At 46.2% G+C, this 19,791-nt stretch overlaps 6 protein-coding genes across 8 annotated transcripts; 2 read left to right on the top strand and 4 right to left on the bottom strand.

The window, feature by feature from the left end:
- The first annotated feature begins 1,623 nt into the window (after nt 1–1,623).
- On the top strand, nt 1,624–4,133 carry LOC131881622 (PHD and RING finger domain-containing protein 1-like). The gene has a single exon (XM_059228538.1). It carries the CDS (start codon nt 1,752–1,754, stop codon nt 4,071–4,073), a length of 2,322 nt encoding a protein of 773 aa, XP_059084521.1. The 5' UTR covers nt 1,624–1,751; the 3' UTR covers nt 4,074–4,133.
- Nucleotides 4,071–7,839, bottom strand: LOC131881625 (uncharacterized). Its single transcript, XM_059228540.1, has 3 exons — nt 7,146–7,839; nt 4,791–6,870; nt 4,071–4,602 (listed from the first exon to the last, which is right to left on the bottom strand). The coding sequence occupies exons 1-2, from the start codon at nt 7,804–7,806 to the stop codon at nt 6,116–6,118; spliced, it is 1,416 nt and encodes a 471-aa protein (XP_059084523.1). The 5' UTR covers nt 7,807–7,839; the 3' UTR covers nt 4,071–4,602; nt 4,791–6,115.
- On the bottom strand, nt 4,108–5,096 carry LOC131882473 (vesicle-associated membrane protein-associated protein B-like). The gene is made up of 2 exons (XM_059229619.1): nt 4,791–5,096; nt 4,108–4,602 (listed from the first exon to the last, which is right to left on the bottom strand). The coding sequence occupies exons 1-2, from the start codon at nt 5,094–5,096 to the stop codon at nt 4,108–4,110; spliced, it is 801 nt and encodes a 266-aa protein (XP_059085602.1).
- A 270-nt stretch (nt 7,840–8,109) lies between the features above and the next one.
- On the bottom strand, nt 8,110–10,402 carry LOC131881626 (uncharacterized). The gene is made up of 3 exons (XM_059228541.1): nt 9,789–10,402; nt 9,480–9,554; nt 8,110–8,332 (listed from the first exon to the last, which is right to left on the bottom strand). Exons 1-3 carry the CDS (start codon nt 9,951–9,953, stop codon nt 8,132–8,134), a joined length of 441 nt encoding a protein of 146 aa, XP_059084524.1. The 5' UTR covers nt 9,954–10,402; the 3' UTR covers nt 8,110–8,131.
- Nucleotides 10,403–10,983: 581 nt separating this feature from the next.
- Nucleotides 10,984–14,757, top strand: LOC131881624 (uncharacterized). Its single transcript, XM_059228539.1, has 3 exons — nt 10,984–11,101; nt 11,400–12,773; nt 13,056–14,757. The coding sequence occupies exons 2-3, from the start codon at nt 12,482–12,484 to the stop codon at nt 14,519–14,521; spliced, it is 1,758 nt and encodes a 585-aa protein (XP_059084522.1). The 5' UTR covers nt 10,984–11,101; nt 11,400–12,481; the 3' UTR covers nt 14,522–14,757.
- Nucleotides 14,661–18,534, bottom strand: LOC131881621 (uncharacterized). 3 transcript variants are annotated; one of them, XM_059228537.1, is made up of 3 exons: nt 16,575–18,534; nt 15,471–16,481; nt 14,661–15,056 (listed from the first exon to the last, which is right to left on the bottom strand). In XM_059228537.1, the coding sequence occupies exons 1-3, from the start codon at nt 17,977–17,979 to the stop codon at nt 14,770–14,772; spliced, it is 2,703 nt and encodes a 900-aa protein (XP_059084520.1). In that variant the 5' UTR covers nt 17,980–18,534; the 3' UTR covers nt 14,661–14,769. The 3 variants fall into 3 exon arrangements, with proteins under 3 accessions (XP_059084520.1, XP_059084519.1, XP_059084518.1); XM_059228536.1 differs by having other exon boundaries at nt 15,129–16,481; nt 16,575–18,533; XM_059228535.1 differs by having other exon boundaries at nt 14,661–16,481; nt 16,575–18,532.
- Between the last annotated feature and the right edge of the window lie 1,257 nt (nt 18,535–19,791).

Genomic DNA, 19,791 nt, shown 5'->3' on the forward strand with positions numbered 1-19,791 from the left:
AAAAAGCCCCACTGGTAATCACCAGTGCCAATCTCGGAAGAACGAGAGTTGCGGTTACGTAACAAGGGTTAACAATCTAAAGATAATCGGTAACAAGTACTTTGATTCTGGTCAGCTGACTTCTCGTCAATTTAATTACAGAAAACTCATGCTTCACAACGAAAACCATTTTGCAATTCCGTTGCTGTTGTCTACAGGGTTGCCAGATTGATGAAGCGGTCAAAATAGGCTGATAGTGAAAATCAGTAGATTAAAAAATGAATCGAAGACCCTTAATTTGCCCCTCAAGCAGGAAGGAACCTGCTCATAATAAAAGAAACGTTTTGCAGTTATAGCTGCTTTGGCCGAATTGAGTTATTCATTGGTCAACCATTCCTTGTCCTACAATGGAATGGCGTTACTGGTTTCACTTCCTTCTCCTAAACTCAAAATGGCCAGTGTTTTAGATCTGTTATCGCATCATGGACATACTTTGGCAGTCCTGATAAGTAAGATCGATATTTCGAATATGTTGTTTTTCCCAAAACATGCCTAATGGTCCACTTTGCCAAAAAGTTATATTTACTTTGTGCTAAAGGGATGTTTCCCGCTAAAGCTTCAAAGCTCCTTCCGTTTTTAGGACAAAAAACGAAAAAAATCAAAGCTCGCTTTGGAGATTGATAAAGGAAACGAGTAACCAATACGTTTGGGTCTTTAGGTCGTTAAAATTACACCACCTTTAAGTACAATGGGATTACAGTTCCATTCTCGAAAATAGGAACGAATTACATGTGTAATTTTGTTATACTGTCCTACCATCAAGTGAATCTTATTAACATCACACTTAGTGACTGGCTTATGCCAACTAGTTATTCGATGCTTGTTAGCTTCAACTATTAATATTTAGACAAGAATTGGTTCAATAAGTCATTCACACGGTTTTAGATATTTTTGCTCATCAAACCATCAAAATATTCATCGATGGATTACTGGACCCTAGTTCTGCAACCCTCCACATGCTCCATTTTATTTTAAAGAAAAGTGGTTGCATGTTGTAATCCGGGATAATGGCTTATAAATGGCTTCCCTGCAGCTAAAATCTGGCCTCCAATACCCGCTGACTACCGCTGACTAACTGGCAAGCCTTTTCAGTTTTGTACTTCCAACAGAGTCGCCATATCTTACTATTCCGCGCGACTTTTGCGCTTTTACTGTTATTTTGGTGGAGAAAATGTGAACAACGTTTTGGGCTGTGCCGCAACATCCTCACACTTGTAACAATGGCGTTAATAATACGTAGCTTAATGGATTAAGTTGCATCGAAGAAGGGTAAATTGTTGGAAAATACCATTTTTCAAGTAATTCTCTAAAATTTCCCATGTACTTGTAATCAACCAGATCATAATACTTAAAACATCAATCTCAAATGTATTTTCCTATTAATCTTCAAATTATACCGTCTGAAATTAGGGAAGTTTGTAAAGAAAATTGCTGAAAAATGGTTTCAAAGTAAACCTTTTTCCCTTTTCACCTTCTTATTGACGATCAAGGAATCTTGAAATGGTTTTATGGTTAAGTTGAATAACCATTTGCCAATTATTGCGCATTTCCGGCGTTTTCTTCCGTCAATCATCTGGAAGCCCTGTCCGTCCATGTGGTGGTGGCCGTGGCCCCGATCATCACAAGTTCGGTTCACCTTATTTGAAACAGCAGGGCAAATTGCCAAGATTCAGGTTCAAGCCCGTCCGGATTGATCTCGCCCGATCGCCAGCATGTCTTGGTCATCGGATTTTGACGACGACGATGATGATGGTGATACCTCTTCCGTGGATTCGACCTTGATGAGCTCCGATGATGATGACGAGGATATGGAAGAAAGCCTAGAGGAAGACGAGGACGACGAAGACGAGGAGGATGGAACACTATCGGATTTAGCGGGTGGATTCAGCTCCGACGCATCGGATTTCCATGACACGCCCATGCGAACGCGACCTCCACCCCGGACTCGACGGCCACCACGTCCTCAGCCACCGGCCGGGCTGAGGCCCTCTTCCAGCGAGTCTTCGGACCCGGGTTCGCCCATTGTGGCTCGACGGGCAAAGCGGGCCCAAGCCCGGAAGAAGGCCATCGTGTCGTCGTCGGAAAATGAAGCCGACGAGGCTGAGCCACGCCCCGGCCCCTCCTCGGGTCTGGCGGGTACGGGCGCTCAGCCGGAGGCCGACGGCTCCTCGTCCTCGGATGACACTGGTCAGACGGAATGTTGTTCCATCTGTCTTTTGAAGCTGAAAGGCCAAGAGATTGGCGTGCCTGATGCTTGTGAGCATCGTTACTGCGCCGAATGCCTGATCGAATGGTCGGAAAACGTGTCCACGTGTCCCATTGATCGACGGAACATGCGGCGGATCCAAATCTGGCAGGCGGGGCAGAAGGTACGGGTCCATAAAGTCCAGAAACGCTCCACGGTCGAGCTCACGCCCCAAGATGTGGCTGGCAACTACTTCGACGACACGTGTTTTTGCGAGTTCTGCGGCTCGGGTGAAAATGCCCACACGCTCTTGTTGTGCGATGGGTGTGATTTGGGCTATCATATGGTGTGTTTAGAACCCCCGTTGGCCCGCATACCTCAAGGCCGCTGGTTCTGCCCGACGTGTCAAAAGGCCGGTATTGGACGTGCCCCGGTGTCCCGGACCCGATTGCCCACGCCGCCCCGTTTTGACGAATTCCGCGATACGGATGATAGTTTCGTCGTCGAGGATGGCGATTTGGACGAATCTTGGCGACGGGAATTGGATTCCAGTTTCGTGGTTCCCAGGACGGTGGAAACGGAACGCATTCAAAAGCGCGTGCAACAGATCCGCAGGAAAAAGGCTCAAACCAAACGTAAGACGACCAAACGAACCCCCAAAAAGAGGAGGAAAAGAAAAACAACGACCACGACCGCATCCGCATCCAGCTCCAAGAAGAAAAGAAGCTCTACCACCACCCGTCGCAAGAAGACCTCCTCGAGTCGTAAAACGAAAGGTAAGGGTAAAGGGAAAGGCAAGAGTAGCCAAAGAAGAAAACCGGATGCAACTGAAGACAGAGCCGAGGGAACAACTGCCCCGCTGTCGCTCTTCGGGAGAAAGAATGATTTGGACTTTTGCGGCGATGAGTCAATTTACTTCCCAGAAAATCCCCAGCCGAGTACTAGTAGTGGGGTCCGTCCACGCCATCCCGACATGACTCACTCGAGAGCGGCCAAGATCCTCGAGATGTCCCAAAAAGCACCGCCCAAGACACCAGAGGCCTCTAGTAGCTCGACCATGGATCTTTTGGGAAGTATTATGGCTTCCCAAGCTGCCACCTTGAATACCCATGGCTCCCAGACTGTGTCCACGAAATTGAAAGAAGTTTATACGAAACCTGAAGGGATAGAACAAGCCCCTTTAGAGAAATGTAAATCACCGCCCATATCCCGACCCCCTTATCGTAAAACGAGCTCTTCTAGCGCGGTAACGATAGCATCTCCCAAAGAGACCCTGTCTAAGCTAGCTAGGATCAAGGAGCATACGAGTCAGTCTATCAAATCCCTTTCCACGTCAATCAAAGACAAGAAGAACTCTCACGAGACCAATACTGGAGAATCCAAGGATTTGACGCGCATCGTTTCCAAGCGATCTTCTGCTTATCACTCAGAGTCGAAGGACTTCTCGCAGATGGAGAGTAAGAAAATCAAACTTGAACAAGATGCCGTAACTTTTGATCCCACCAAGAGATCGTATGAGCCCAGTGTGTCCAGACCTTCAACTTCTTCTCTCTCCTCCTCTTCTGTCTCCTCTTCCTCCTCCTCAGCTGAAAATTCGTCCCGCTCCGCCCCTTTCTCCTCTAGTTCTTCGCTGGAGAGGAAGACCCAAAAACTTACAGAAATTTCGTTGGTGGTCAAAAAATATCTCAAGCCCTTCCATGAGCGCGGAACTATCTCGAAAGCAGACTATAAGTTTGTTCTGAAGAAAAGCGTGGAGAAGATATTCTCTAGCCATTCCAATCGATTGCAACCCGAAAAGGTGGAGTCTCTAGTGAACGCCTACGTCAAAGGGATTAACATTTCGTACTAAATTTATATCATTTACTGTGATAGGTAAAATGAGTTTACAAATCCAAAAGATAAGATCCTTTGCCCAAAATTATTCCTAATGCAAAAATAGCCACTACCACTCCCACCATAAGAAAGTCTTTCCATTCCTGCGCATTGGACTCCTGGATTGTCTGAACCAAGCATTGTTGAAGTGGTGGATTTCCGTTGATGAGCACCTCCTGTGACTGAATCGTGGGGTTGATGTTCTCTGGTTGTTCTTGGTGAGCCGGAATGGGTGTCGATGGTTTAATCATTCCCTTGCGCCTTGAGGCCAGTTCTTGGTCAAAGGGATTAATAATTCGCCCATTCGGCAAAGACACGAGAATTGCAGGCGTGGCAGTGGCAGTATCGGGCATGAAGGGAAAGTTTTCGTCCTCCGAGTCAGTTGGAGAGTCGACCGAGAATTGAAGATTGCAGCGGATCTTCTTTTGGAGCACCTCATGTTCGGGTATCATTGACCAAAAGTTATGCTTGGCGCATTGCTCGTTACGTAAGGATTCCTTGCATATCTGTAGGGTAAGAAAGAACACGGTTTTATGTGGTTAAAATGGCTGAGCTTAGACCCAATGGGTTCCGTAGTTGAGCCTTCCTTCGGTCTGTAAGCCCAGAGCATGTTTTTCGGCAACGGCGTGTCTGAACTCTGAACACATTTCGATCCAGTACATAAACCAATGAATGAATGAAAGGAATTGATTACCTGAATCAAGAATTTATCCCCATAAGTCCTTTCGGGTTTGTAAAGGAAAGGGAGGAGTGTAATGGTAATGACCATATATCTCTTCGGCTCAATCCTTCCTTTGTGGGGGGACACCAAATAGCGGTTTGGACTGGTGGTCTTGATCTTGAAAAGAAGCGAGCAAAGGCTACGATTCTTGATGGTCAGTTCGGATTTGATGAAGCTCCGGAAATCCCCACTGAACACGATCTGATCGTCAGGTTCCCAATCCACTACGAGCTCTTTCGGTGGGAAACTTGAAATGGAAACGGAATCCGCATTCGCCATTTTGGACGAGCGTACGTAAAATCAATCAAAACATAGAGGCCTTCATTTTATTGGATTGGAGATATGAATTACAGATGGGCAAAGAGAGCCTTATCAGCCGAGGCCTTGAGGGTTATCTCAATTGTGACGGTCAATCACATGTTGATAATTTCAACTTGAGGATGTTTTCAATTGGCCATGGAGATTAAAACCCAGTTAATCAGCATTTCAATTAAGATTTTTGAAACGTTTAAGCAATTCAAAAGCATTTTACTTTCACGGCCTGAAAAATATTATGAAAGCAGCATGTTTTCATCAGATATTAAAATATACCTGCGGAAGTTCACACATCTGACTTGGACGCATGCATTCGATGAGTCCATGCCGTCCATGCCCTCTGGTGAAAACAGCAAGTATTTTTTACAGAAGACAATTTCGGGCGTGAGCACAAGACATTTTTCTAACACTTGCCTTAGTCCATAGTCTTCGCCGCCCGTGTGGATTGTTATTTTCAGAACAACAAGGCCTCTGGAACAGGAGGACCCTCCCTCTCTCTCTCTACATACAATACATAGCGCCCCTAAACATCGACTTGTGGTGATCGTCCGCAAGAACTGACTTACTTACATCTGAATTGCAGATTATCCCTTCAATCTGAGCTATCGCTATTGATTTACAAATTTTGTAGAGAGTAAAGCAACTGTTTTTTTTTTGTTGAGATCGGAGACAGAGGGCATTTCTGGGTCTGTAGCAAAAAACAAAACGAAAACTTTTCGTTCTTTTATCAAGACTTATTATTATATTCTGAGACCCTCTGACATTGCGGACCAACCGCTTGATAGATGTTTTGATCCTCGGCTTGTGAATCAATTCAATCTGAGAAGACGGATCGACGAGCCAATGCCTCGATTCCAGATGTTTTCCTCCAAAATGAGAGCCACAAATCATTCGTTCCATTTCGTTCCATCTTTGTTGGTCTCTCTCTTTCTGCGTCTGCGACTGAGTCTGTCGGGGTGGTGTGCTTGCCGATCTCTGGCTTGCTACATAATGGTACATTTTGAACACAGCTTTTTGAAGAGAATCTGCCGGAGTCGGAAGCAGAACGAAGAGTCATTAATCCGACGTCGCTCCACTTGGGTCAGGGATCGAGAGTCGAATTGAGTGAAAAACGTGTCGAAATCACGGATGAACAAATCCGACTTCTCCTCCGAGGTGTGCACGATGCTGGAGTCATCGATTCTGATGGGCAATTTCCAATAGCTGTGGGCGTACTGGTACACCACGCGTTCCACGTTGAACATCCCACTCGCCAGATCCGTGTCGAAGATGGAGATTCGGGACCGAAAATCGCCCGCCTGATTGTTCAAGCACACTAAGACGCGTTGGCAAACGATATTCATCGCGATCACGTCCACGAAAGTCTGCTCAGCCACGTGGTCGCCAGTGTTGGCGTCCAAGACCAGCACTTTGCTTCGCAGCAATTTATGTCGAATGCTGAGCAAGGCAATGATTTTGTCCCGAGTGGCAAAGATGTCTTGAACACCCCGGCTTTCCAGCAAGACCATCTCGTGCATTAGGTCGCCGGTGAGGCGGTCGTAGATCTGAAGGTATCCATCTTCGTCGTACGAGCCAGCCACAACTGCTCGGGTGTCCGAAAGTCGGGATTTCTTGTAACGGGCTTGAGACCTCGAGTTGGACCAACATAACTTGGCTTGGGACCAGTTCCACAGATTGACTTTGCTATCCGCCGAGGCCGTTAGGAGATAGTTGCCGTCCACCGCTGCGTCACAATTGCCTGACAAGTAAGAGAATAAATCTTGGCTGACAAAAATACGCCCACTCAGGAGTGATTGAGTCACCGCCGCTTTTTTTTTCAGCCTCTCTATGTCGAAGTCGACCGAACCGAACCTTGTTGGTTTGAACATGAATTTGGTTTTTCTTAGTATGAAATCAATTACACAAGTATCTGTGGCAGTGGGAAGTTTCCCTCTACGAACTGTGCGTACAGCCAATGTTGACGAATGCAAAATAAACGGGAAGGTCGAAATGTAACACGTGTAGATAGGTTACCTTGAATATGTCCATTCATTGACGCCCTTCGTCTGAGATGACCGTCCTTTTGGATGGCGAAGATGATGATGCTTCCGTCCAAAAGCCAAACTAAAACTCCTTTATCCACGACGTGAATCCATTGAGCCTGGGATTCGATGCCTTCATTACCTATGCATTGGACCTCTTGGAGCATTCGATAGTTGACCCTATCCCAAACCACCAAGTACGAGGTGTGACTGTGAATGGTCACAATGATTTGGGGGTCCATGCCGATCCCTCGAATCATGACGTGATTGGCCCCACGGATCTGGGGCCCAAATTCTCCCCGAAACACCTTGCTCTTTCGATTCCATACCAAGATCGAGTCGATGGTGGTCAGCAAGATCTCTTTTCTGTCCATATAAATGCGAAGTGGAGGCGCCAGGGTCTTGGCAATGGCCGATTGATAACACACCGGGGGTGTGTGCAGCCATTCGTAGGGTAGCTTCCGATGGATGAGATCCCATTTTCGCTTGGGATGACACACGAGGTGCTTGGCGATGAAGGCTCGCCAGGAATGGCAAACTTGCACGCACGCATCGTAATCGCACGGATCTAATCTGACAAAGATATTCACCAGGGCCTTGGTCAGGCCTCGGTCAAAGAGCTGCTCGAACGGACTGAATGTGACTTCGGGCATATTGCAACAGGATTACACTAATCTCTCGGCTTGGATCATGGCCGATAGCTGATGAATCCGTCCCAGATAGACAAATAAAGGCCACTCCAATATTTTCAGTGCATGCCCTTAATGTACTCGTGGCCTTCATGGACTCGAGTGTGCTACTACTACCTACCTTGATGACGTAAAAAGCCAACTTTCTCAACCTACCGTGCTGAACCCAAGAAAATTAAATATTATAACAACAACCGTTATCGATTGCTCAGAGCTAAACCGTCAGAGAGCTTTCTTGTTGTCTTTCTCCTTCTGTTTCCGTTTTCTAGTTGAAGGGCAGAACATGGTTTTATTCATTGAAAATCAGCTTCAAGAAATTATCTAAAGACAAATGGCCTTCCGTGTCGAATTGAGCCTTTTCCATGACCAAGTCAAATTGCTTGTCCGAGAGACCGTCCTTGTAGTTTCGCATCACGGTTTCCAGTTCCTCCTTGGTTAAATAGCCTTTGCCTTGTTGATCGAACACCCGGAAGGCCTCTTTTAACTCATCCTGCAAGACGACGAGATTCGTTCTGAATTCCTTCTGAATTGGGTTAAATCACAACCATTATGCAAATTGGGGCGAATCCCTCTCAGACATTAAAGAGTCACTCCATTGCCCAACCAAACAAGCTGGAAACTCATTAGTGCTCCCTTGAGTCTCTCTCCAGGGGAAGGCAGAGTTTTTAGCGACGAAATTAAATCTAGTTCCTGGATGATGATGATGACGATGATGATGACGACGAGGGCGGCAACCTTTGAGGACATCTGATGCTTAGTTGGGATCTCGACTCAGTTCACTTTTATCCTACGATGCTTTGAGCCATAGATTTCTAGACGCTGGATGTCGGACGACCGACCACTCGGTTGGCTAAACAGTACAATAAACCGGTTTGTAATCAATTCCCAGGACACCATTCATTGTATTGTTTTATCAGCCGAGTGGTCGGTCGTCCGACATCCAGTGTCTAGAAATCTATGTTTGAGGGCATAGCACATGGTAATTCTTGATACATTCATGTGTAGTTATTTACATTTGGATATCCAACATAAACCGTAACTTGATCAAGGTATGTGAAGATCTTGAAAGCATCTACAGCTTCACGAAGGTTCCTTTTCCGGAAACATCGTACATGTACAGTATGATGCCAAGGTGATAAAAAAGGTTATTTTTGTTCAAGTTCCTTTCCAAGTTGCAATGGGCTTAACTGAGCAGTTTCGTCCTCTTCCACCAACCCACTAGAGTTAACGTTCTTTGGCGGTTGACAGTTTTAATGCTCATTAATCATGGTAATTTCATTCTTGCCAAGCTGCACATTCTTCCGCCTCTGTGTGACTTTTAAAGTTGCCAAGATGATAATCTGTGTTGTTTTTGGCGTTGATGAGAGAAAGCTATCTTTATCATGATCGACCAAAAATTCGTTTTCTTGACATTGAATAATGTTGTTCTATTATGCACATCACCTCTCGGAGTAAAAATGAATGAGTTGTTTGAAATAAAACACTGGTCCTTCAAATTATCTCTTCCTTAAAAATTGAACTGCACACATTCGTCCCACAAATAGCCTCCGTTCAAGGCATTATTGCACTTGCCAGCTGGCTTTTATGCTAATTATATAGGTATATATCTGATGATTGGCGTTACATTTATTTTTTACCTTACTATTGATGGCTTGTTTTTGATACTCGCGAATGAGGGCGCAAAATTCGGGGAAATCAATCTCGCCTTCTTTCTGGAATGAGAAAATGCCCAAGCTTCAATTCAGCTTGACTTTAGGTATCTGAAGTCGTTTCTATCCATTAATCCATTACGCATTACGCATTGAACACTCAATGGTTCTGCGTTCCACTTCTTGGCAAGCTCCTCTTCTCGATCCTCTTTGATGTCGAATGTCTTTTACCTTGTTGCATGCATAAATACACGACTACTAGTATTCCTACTACTACATACAGTACTACACACTTACCTCTTTTTCCATTTGAGCGATTTCTTCATCTTTGGGATTCAAGCCGATCGAGAGCATGACAGCTCGAAGATCCTTGATATTGATCGTGTCCGAGTTGGACTTCTTCTTGAACATGGAAAATGCATCCTTCATGTCGTCGATCTGATCATCAGTCAACTCGCTCATGTTGATGATGATGATGGTGATGATGACGAGGATCTGCCCGAGAGAGAGTTTGAACAACTAAAGATCCTCTATTCTTACTTTTCACTCAACACAATGGTCACTGGAGCGCTTGTGTGCACGCAATCCCACCATTACTAGTCCCTTGTGTAAAGGCTGATATCCAAGATCACTGCCTTGACTTGTGTCTATTCAAATCTATCGACTGACATGTGTCGTTTAGTAGAGCACATAATACAATTGGAATGGAACGTTTCCCTTGCTCCAAGGACCGAGGCTCGATTCGAGCTAATTCCATTGGTGGCCTGGTCCCCTGCTTTGTCCTAAGGGCCAACCATGCTCTCTGTCCATTCTAACCGAGTGATATTGACATGGCGTGGGCTCGTAAGTGCCTTCTATTCAAGTTCTTAGCACAGTATTATTGTACTACAGTGGTCCTCGATAATGCCAGCCATGCTTGATATGCACAGTGTACGTACACTCATGACTCTCGGGAGCGAGCGTGGTGGTGGTGGGGGGGGACGAGCGTCATGCACTGGGGACACTCGAATTAAGGTATTCAATATGCCCATGCGTGGAACTTTCTCGAGTCCGTCAGAGCAATGCAGTCCATTTGAAAATCCGGTAGGGGAATTGGGCACCTTATGGCCAATGGTCAGGTTTAGTGTTGGAAATGTCTTGGCTCTCTTTGCTAGACTTAATAAGTCAAGTTTGCCTCCTAAACTAAAATCAAAAAGTTGTTTTTGAAATAATAGGTTGCGTTGATTTCAAAGGCACACTGTTCCGTTCAATTCATGCGGCATTTCTCCATTTTCCTTGCTTTTCGAGGACGATGTATGCATGTCGCTATTTATCTCCTCCCTGTTTTAGAAATTTTGTCAAAGATTGAACATTATAATTTTTTTGGTAAATGAAATCCTTTTCAAACATTTTTCGCATATTTTCATTTATGGAAAATGGAAAGACCAGTGAACGAACGAACCTGGCCTCGTAACACTTTTAATCATTTTCTGACAAGCAACGGAGAGGACGACGAAACTTGGCCTGGCAATGTTCCAACTTGTTCCAGCTTGAAGTGAAGCACAATTTTCAATGTCCCAGGACAGACGCAATAGATAACATCAACAGAGAAGGTTCTATTTCAAAATCAGGTAAATATTGTCTTAGAGCTAATAAAATCTTCTTTAAATGGCTTTGATTGTCCACGGGAGACTGAACTATAAAACTTTGAAAAGAAACCAAAAGTTACGAAGCAAGTTAGGATTTACTCTGTGCCGACAACCAGTGCAAATGTTGCCAAATAGGCTCACGTATACATTGCAATTGATCGATGTCATGTTGATGCATATTTTTCCAATTTAGTTTGTCCATTTAGTCTCGGTTGTAACAAAATGTGCACGACATTATGTTGGATTACGTCACCGTCCCATTTTGTTCCTATAATTTTAGTTTTACAGTCCATGGGGACCACTTTTGGCGAGTGCAAACTGGTGTGAACATACTCGTACCACTTTCCATTGCCAAGTTAAGTTGGAGAACGTGTCAACCCTCGGAATTGGTTCCACGGCGCGATTTCATTCACGAGAAAGGGGCGGGCTTGACTCTGGCTCGTTTTCTTCCACCCACCCACCCACCATCAGAGAGAGTGTCTGTCAGGAAAAGGATGTGAAACAAGACCGAAGACCCGGCCTCGCTGCTGCTCTGTTCTTCCCTGATCACATTGAGCTGTCATCGCCTTCTTCATCATCATTCTCCCTCTAAACATTCGAGTTTGAATAGCCTCCTAGCCTTTGCTTCTCGTCCTCCTCTCCTTGCATTCTTTCTTTTCCCTCCCCTTGTTTCCAGTTGTTCCCGGTTGTTTGGTGGATTCCAGTGAGTGCGTGCTTTCGTGCGTGCGTGCATGCGTGCGTGCGTTTGGTGGACCTTTTTTTGGCCATCGTCCCTCTTTCCACTTTGACGCTCCACAAGAACCACGAACCCTTGGTTCTTGGGTGGGTTCCCCATACATTGGTGTTAGAGTGGCAATGATGATGGTTGGGGTAGTGGTAAAGGAGGAAAGACTGGGCCAACGAGAAGAAGCCCAAAAAGGAGGAAGGAGGTGTCGGTGGTGATTGGCGTGAGTGCCAAGCAGTATCTATCTGTTGTCTCTGAACGGGAACAGGAACCATAGCAGTACAGTAGTCAAGGGAGCAGCAGGGGCATCCCGCGTGAGGGACGAAAGCTTTGAGAGCTTGGAGAACTATCATCTATCCATCCATCCATCCATCCGTCCGTTCGTCCGTTCGTCCGTTCGTCCGTCCGTCCGTCTGTCCATTCATTGGGGCTCCTCTCACTCCCAAATTGGTCACTGGAACTCGAGCCAACTTTATCACAAAAGAGAGCTCGCTACACGGCCAAGTATGCATGGTTATCGCTCAAGAGGAGGCCAAGAGAGGAACCACCGTTCGACAAAGCAACAGTCCCACGAAATGCTTCAAAAGCTCCAATGGTTCAATGGTTGGTGACCGGGTCTTAACAAGATTGAATATACCATGGACTGGCGTCTGACATGGGCCCTACTTGTGGTCCTCAGATCCCAAGAGGCCTACCTCCAGCAATCATTGATCACGGATTCGCAAACGGGCCTGACTTGGTCCCAATTAAGTGCCACTATCCCTTCAAATCGAGTCTTCCGAATCGCCTTCAATCCCACGCTCTTCTTCTGGTCTGAAGGCAACTTTGGGGGTGTCGAGAGGCCGGTCTATCGCTATACACCGAGTCTTCAAGGAAAAGCCAGTTTGCCAAATTGGATTCATTACAAATACAGTGAACGCCACAAAGCAGGTAAGAAGAACACTCCCAAGATCAAGGGCAACTCTACTGTATGTACAGGAATTAGTCGATTAAAGATCCTTCAACAAGTAGGCAAATGCATGGGATGAAGAATCGAACTAGATAGTCATGCTTTGCTAAAGTGATGCCTGATCGTGGACGTTCAGCCTCGTCATCAGACATGACTATTTTGTTTGTGAACGAATAGCGGAGGGTTACCAAGGTTAATCATAGGAAATGTGGTGGGAAAACCTATCTGTTGTTGTAATCATGCTGAGTTCGGTATCGTTTCAGGGTTTATTTTCGGCGTCCCGCCGGAGGAGACGGATTTCGTCGAATTGGACGTCTTGGCCCAGAACCAGATGACCATGGAATATGGTCTCCTCAAGTTGTCCATCAATGTGACGGATCCTGAGAGCGAATTGGGTCAGAATGCCGTCCAATTGAAAGTGGACAATCTGAACATGGAAGACATGTTTGATGCGCATCGACTCAAGAACCTGAAGGAAATCTTCACTCAAAACTTGTGGCCAGACTCGCAAAATGACCTTCATCTGACTTCCATCGGGTCAGCTGTCGATTTCGGGTTCCGTCACCCAGCCGACCCCAATCTGAAAGATGGGGTCGTTGTCCACTTGGGCAGTGCTGCCAACTTTTCAGAGGACATGACGTTCTTGGAACAAGAAGTGACTCCCCTCAGAGGCTTTCCCAATTGCCCGCGAGACTTTAAACGGACTAGCGTGGAGCGTTTTTTCAGGGAGAAGGGCTTTGCATTGGACTGGTGTCATTTTCGTCTGCTCCAGTACGATGCACGTTGGAACAAGTACTACGAATTGGGACAGGCTCCCGATCATGACCCCGAAGATGTGAATGATGCCGACGGGTTGGATGAATTCCTCTATGAAATTGATGAGTCCCTCTCCACGTTGAATGTCACTAATGGCACATTTATCATCATGGACGGCAATTTAACCACACTAGGAGAGTCCCCGGAATACACCGAGTCCCAACCAGAATCGGTTTTGGAAGGAAAATACCACATGTTTTTCTGGTTCCTGGTGGCGGGGGGCGTGTTAATCTTCTTGGTGATATGCTGCATGTGCCTTCTGCTTTGCTGCTCGTGCCGGAGCAAGGATGAGAATGTCATCACCGATGATCTCGAAGTTGAACAATCGATGGGCTTGGTATTGTCGGATTGCTTCACTTGTTGCACTTCTCGCAAAAAGATCGAGTCACCTCATTCCAAGGCCGAGCGTGAATTTCAAGCCAGAATGCGGAATGATCCCAGATTTCGTCGTGCCTCCTCTGTTCAAAGACAAACAGACACCATTCGACGATTGGCCCAACAGCGATGTGTTACTCCCAAACTTCATTCTCCAACCAATCAAGGGCCAACTGATCTTTATCCCCCTTTAGATGAACCAATGAGCAATCCCACAACCTTTAGGGGCTACAACGAATTAGCTGACGGAGGGCCCATCATTTTAATGTCTGATGATGAGAGTCCAGCCCAAGAGGAACTACCGAGCTTGTCTCACGTCAATTATCGTCCTCACAGCCAGCCTTATCATCGACAATATCAACCGGTTCCAAGTAGTTCAGGCAGTCGACCAGGCACCCTGAATCGCCGCTCCTACTATGATGAAGATTTTGAAAGCATGGACCCTCTGGGATCGCTGAAACGTCCCGCGCCTCCCTCTTATGGAGATGAGAACTCAACGGGAAGGTTGGGACGTGAACATGCAACCTACTTGGTGTGATCCAGCTCCCACAATGCTGCCATTCACTACGACTTGCTTTTCTACTCGTTCGTTGATGTCCATCACTACTAGGTGAAGTTTTTTTTTACCGCCATTGTCATTTCAGAATTTCTGAAGCTTCGTTGTACTACTGCGTACACGTGCGTACAGAACACTTGTTGACCATTATTAAAAGCAGTTTTTTATATTTCATTTGAAACTCCAAGCAACTATTAAACTTATTGAATGACACGGCACGACGACAATACTCATTTGGAAATCTTGACCTTCTGGGGAGACCACGGAACAGCAACTGGATCTACCTCTGAGGATGAGGTTTCAGTTTTGTAATTCTCTTGAAGCTCTTCATGTGATGGCATCTGATAGTCAAACTCGTCGGGGGCCACCTCTCGGTAGCGGTTGGGTCTCAGATCTTGCACATTGTCGTCTGACCCATCAGCGGGTTTGTCTCTGTCCTCTCCATCATAAGAGGGTGCCTTCCACTTCCTCCGTTTCTTCTCCTTGTCGTCCCCGATCTCGTCGTCAATAGTCTCTTCTATTTGGGAGAAAAATTGATCAAAACCAGGGGCATTCGGATCCGAGGACTGTCTGTCCGCCATGTCATTACCCAGAGGGAAGTCTTCCACCACCATTTCACCATGGGCATATTTCATGGGAGTCAGAGGTCGACGGACACGCTGGCCTCCAGCGGGTTCATCATAGTCATCATCGTCATAGTCGCTGTCATGTGTCTCTTCTGCAATCTTTTCTTGATCCTCTAAGTGTTTAAATCTAGCATAGTCACCTCTTTCTCGTTGGCGCACATCCTTATCCCCAACGGGATGGATGGTTCCTTCGTCTCTCTCGTAGTCCGGTGAGTTCCCCTTGTACTCTTCATGGCCGGGGCTTTCATAGTCTGGTGGTTCGTCATAGTCATCCCCTCTGTATCTAGCTGCAGGTTCTCCCTTACCTTCCTCTCTGTCCCTGCCTCTGTAGTCTCGAGGGTCATAGGGCGCATGCTCCCGGTCTTCATGCTCGCCTTCGGGCTGATTCTCTTCCTGGTTCGGGGCTTGCTCTTGAGACGATCCTCCCTCTGGCGCTCCGTAGTTTTCGTTGCTTTGACTGATCGACCCAATGTCGTCATCAATGTTGTCTCGGTGACCGTTGAAGAACTCGTCCCAGCCAGCATCAAACGAATGGGCCGTATTCCTTTGAACGTATTCACGGGGATCTTGGAGCCCTCGATTCCTTTCATCAGTTTGGGCGCCATACTCAAATATATCTTCAGGTGACTTATCGTCGTAATGAGAAATATCTTCATACTCGGGCGGCACTAGCTCTCGGTCTCGGGAGTCTTCGTATTGAGGTATCTCCCGCTGCCGTCGGTCGTCATCTTCGTAATAGTCGGGACGTTCCTCTTGGTAAGCTGGTCTGGGATGGGCTTGTTCCTCTTGATCGTATTCCGCCACATCTTCTTGCACAGGTTCAGGCTCTTCCTCGGGCTTGTTGTTCTGGGCCAGAAGTTGCATATACGCCTTTTGAAGGCGTTGATATTCGTTGGGGCCAGGGGCTTGGGGTCGGGGTCGTCTTTGATAGTATTCATCGTCGTCACTTTCGTAGGAGATAGGCTCGGCGGGGATTTGGGTCACATCATAATAAGGTCCGGGAGTGTTATAAGGGGGTGGTTGCGAGAAAGGTGGCCTGGGGGGTGGAGCAGTAGGGGGTGCCACATGAACCACGGGAGGCCTTACAAACTTCTGCTTCAAATATCCTCGAGGGGGCAGCTTGTTGGCACGGGGGCCCTTTGATTTGGGCCTCTTGTTGGGGAAGTACTTGTTGAATTCCGATTTTGGAAATCTGTAGTTGGGAATGGGCGTGATGGGTATGTTGGGTTGGTATTGGTCGTACTCGGGGTAACCCGTTTGTGTCACCGGGGGTCTCCGTGGGTGTGGTGCCTGTTTCCGATATCGGACTGGGTAACCTAGAGCAGAAATTGAAATCAGTCACTTCAAATCATGTGAAGTTGAGGGCATCGATCAAAGGGGATGTTAATGCCCAGTAAAGGCAAACTTACCAGTTTGCCTTAAGGCTCTATACGGGCCATGTGTGTGCGGTCTTGAAGGAGAGGTCGTCGGGGGGGGAGGAGGACGTTTGGGTTCCGGTTGAGCATAATCTGGATCGTCTACATAGAAGTAGTCCTCATATATATCTTTCACATGATCATCCGGGATCAAAATGCTCTCTTCGTATCGACTTTGAATCACGTCCTTTGAGGTCACTGGTGGGACAGGGGTGGTTGCAGCCTCCTTTTCTGGGAACTCATCAGCGAATTCTTTCACAAAGTTATCGAAATAATAGTCGTCATCATTCAATTGTTGGTGGGTGGGGAACACGTCGAAGTTATAATCCGTGGTGGATTCCACTGGACCCGGGTATCCTCGATTGGTGGATTTGTAGACTTGTACAAGGGCCTTGTACGGTTTCTTTTTGCTCCGGGATCGAAATGAGCGCCTTTGTTGGCGTCCCGCCAATTTGGAAGGCGTGGGCTTGAGATCCAGATCACTGATTTCGTCAACAGGCACAAGCCGAGCATCGTAGTAGTAGTTGGACTCTTTGGCAATGGTTCTCACTCTAGGCGCCTGAGTGTAAGGCTTCCAAGGGTTGTGATCGTAAAGGGCCGCATGAACTATGGGTAAAGAATAGCTCTCACGATCGATTGGGGGAGCAGAATCCGTTTCGTTTTCGGACGAGTTAAGAAAGGCCGTGACCTTGTTCAGCACCTTGGTATTGAATCCCCGCCCATTTGAAGGCAAGTCATCCTCGGATTCGATAGTGTTCAATCTAAAGTTCATGGGATTAGGAGCCTTTGTGGCCGGGAAAAGGCTGGTGGTCTTGGGTCGATGGGGTTGAAACGTATTCCAATTGGGAAAATCGTTCACGTGCTTGTCGATCTTTTTCTTTTTCTTGAGTTGCTGGTAGTAAGGTCGGTTGGGATTGCCATTGAAAAGCTGTTGGGGCTTACTTCGCTGGAAGTTGCGTTTCCACTGGGCTTTGTTGGACTTTCGGCGTCTCTTTCTCCGTGGTTGAAGCAGGTGGGTCTTTTGATAGGTGCTAGCAGATTCTTGTAAATCTCCAATGTCTTCTTGGCTGCCATTGGCGATTTCACTGCCGGTTAAGCTGGCTGAATCTCCAACGTCGAACGTCTTTTCCCAAGAGGGCACAAGTTTGCTTTCGGACACGATCTGATCTTCGCCTTCAGATTCATTGTGATTGATTTCATTGTCGAAATGCTTGGATGCATTTCCCGTTAGAGCCAAGGTGAATGGATCACTCCCACTCTGGATTTGATCCCAATTGGATTGAACTATGGATCCCTCTGCCTCCTGAAGATCTGACCAAACCACCAAAGTCGAGAGTATGATGGTTGCGCTCAACACCATTATCGCGAGAAGTGACTGAGATCTGGCAGGTTGTTTCATGGCATTGCCAGCGATCCCCCAATTTCTTAACAAGTAGTTGAATGTACGATCAGATTCTTGGGATGAAGATTTGTTGTCAGCTATGGCAGTGAGATTAGTGGTAGTACGCTGGACATCTAACGAACAATGTCACAGCTGAGGAAGTGTTGGAGGGGCAGTCAGTGAAACTAAATCAATCATTCTTCTCGTGATGTCGTCGACGAACGTACGTGCCTCATCGAGATGAAACCATGATCACAACGATGACAGAAACGCGAGCAGAAATTGACGCAAGTTTAATGCCTCAACCAACGAGGGAAGAGGGAAAAGGGAAAGGATCTTCCTTGTCTCTTTCTCTTTTGATGTCAACTTGAATGAAACGTATCAAGTATGGTTGACGGGAGAGAAGGCAGGAGAATGTTCACTGGAGAATGTCCAGCTTGCGACTGATAAATTGTCTACTTTCGCTCCCTCATTCTTGGACTTCATGAGGCAATGACGCATCCACATCTCGTCCGAAGTACGCACACACACACACACACACACACACAACGCACAATTTTGGTACAGAGGCACTATAGCACGCGATGCAACATCCATCCATCTAGCCATCCAAGCTGTGTTGACTAAAGTTCAATGCAAAACGAGGTCGGAAATTCATTTCGTCATGCAGAGTGCATAGTAATGAAGAGCATTACCCGTCACCGACTCAAGGTGGTGGATCAATGGCTAGATGGCTGGCTGGCTGGATGGATGAATGTGTATGTGGGCCAAGTGAGGCAAACTGAGCCAATTTCCACAGCTCATTCTTTCACGATCCGCCTTCACACCGTGGAAAAGGTAACGTTTTAAGTGTCGTACAGTAACAAAACCCTGATGGATTTTGCACACAACTTGACAAGTATGTGCTCTCATGTGTAGGAATGTCAATGTCCACGCATTAAAAGGCAAACTTCTATCCACTTCTCTCGATAAAAAGTATTCTACGTACAGTAATTTCAACAAGGATCAACCTTTGTGCTCGGTGTTTATGAGCTCTTATGAGAGTTTTAAAGGTTTGTCGTTACTGTTGTACCCAGCCAAATAAAAAGGACACTCATTTCGACTTGTAGTCGTGCGAAACATACGTAAAAAAAAACCTCTTTGATCAAGAATGGCAGTATCTCCAAGACCTCAAGGAAATGTTTCATTTGATCATTCTAACTTTCGATGGCGTTGTGATTCCATTGAATCATAGTTTTTTAGAGAACGGATGACAAAGCAATATAACAGCAACGAATCCAACATGAGGCATGATTACTTTTTTCTAGTTAGCTATAACCATTAAAGGAGCTTGAAACAAAATCATTGCAATAACAATAGCAACTGTTGTGGATTTATTCAAAGTGTTCCTGTTCACTCCTTTCTTCACTTCGCCTTTATTTCTCGTAGTTGAGTGTTTTTTTGTCTTTATCATTTTTTTTACCTGTCAACTCTTGATAAAGGTCGTTTCTCTATTGACCCTTTATTTCCCGAATTCGTTCAAGATCCAAATGTAAGAATTCAATACCACCAAATGCGTACCAGCTTAGAAATGTTTTAAAACACGATCATTCAATCTCGTTGTTCACCTCATGTGCAGCTCGTCTGTCCACCATTTTATTCCAAAATTGGAACGTGTGACGAAAGACGTAAAAATGCTTGCTTTTTACAAGGACAGAACTTAGTGGGCCAGATTGTAAGAATTTACGCTCGTGTTCCTTGACAACGGTGTCAAATTCCATTGTTGGAGACAAATATTCGTCCCGTATGAGGAGCTTGGTGATAACCTTGATTCGAATACGTTCCTGGAAA

The sequence above is a fragment of the Tigriopus californicus genome, chromosome 6 (genome assembly GCF_007210705.1).
Source record: "Tigriopus californicus strain San Diego chromosome 6, Tcal_SD_v2.1, whole genome shotgun sequence".
NCBI classification, from domain to species: domain Eukaryota; kingdom Metazoa; phylum Arthropoda; class Copepoda; order Harpacticoida; family Harpacticidae; genus Tigriopus; species Tigriopus californicus.

Excerpts from the sequence above, each read along its gene's own strand:
- LOC131881621 (XM_059228535.1), bottom strand. The coding sequence starts at position 17,979 with ATGAAACAACCTGCCAGATCTCAGTCACTTCTCGCGATAATGGTGTTG. Across the intron at positions 16,482-16,574 it reads TAGAGCCTTAAGGCAAACTG|GTTACCCAGTCCGATATCGG; the intron begins GTAAGTTTGCCT and ends TTTCTGCTCTAG.
- LOC131882473 (XM_059229619.1), bottom strand. The coding sequence starts at position 5,096 with ATGGCGAATGCGGATTCCGTTTCCATTTCAAGTTTCCCACCGAAAGAG. Across the intron at positions 4,603-4,790 it reads GGGATAAATTCTTGATTCAG|ATATGCAAGGAATCCTTACG; the intron begins GTAATCAATTCC and ends CTTACCCTACAG.
- LOC131881622 (XM_059228538.1), top strand. The coding sequence starts at position 1,752 with ATGTCTTGGTCATCGGATTTTGACGACGACGATGATGATGGTGATACC.
- LOC131881625 (XM_059228540.1), bottom strand. The coding sequence starts at position 7,806 with ATGCCCGAAGTCACATTCAGTCCGTTCGAGCAGCTCTTTGACCGAGGC. Across the intron at positions 6,871-7,145 it reads AATGAATGGACATATTCAAG|GCAATTGTGACGCAGCGGTG; the intron begins GTAACCTATCTA and ends CTTACTTGTCAG.
- LOC131881624 (XM_059228539.1), top strand. The coding sequence starts at position 12,482 with ATGGACTGGCGTCTGACATGGGCCCTACTTGTGGTCCTCAGATCCCAA. Across the intron at positions 12,774-13,055 it reads CAGTGAACGCCACAAAGCAG|GGTTTATTTTCGGCGTCCCG; the intron begins GTAAGAAGAACA and ends GTATCGTTTCAG.
- LOC131881626 (XM_059228541.1), bottom strand. The coding sequence starts at position 9,953 with ATGAGCGAGTTGACTGATGATCAGATCGACGACATGAAGGATGCATTT. Across the intron at positions 9,555-9,788 it reads TCGCTCAAATGGAAAAAGAG|AAAGAAGGCGAGATTGATTT; the intron begins GTAAGTGTGTAG and ends TTCTCATTCCAG. Across the intron at positions 8,333-9,479 it reads AACAAGCCATCAATAGTAAG|GATGAGTTAAAAGAGGCCTT; the intron begins GTAAAAAATAAA and ends GTCGTCTTGCAG.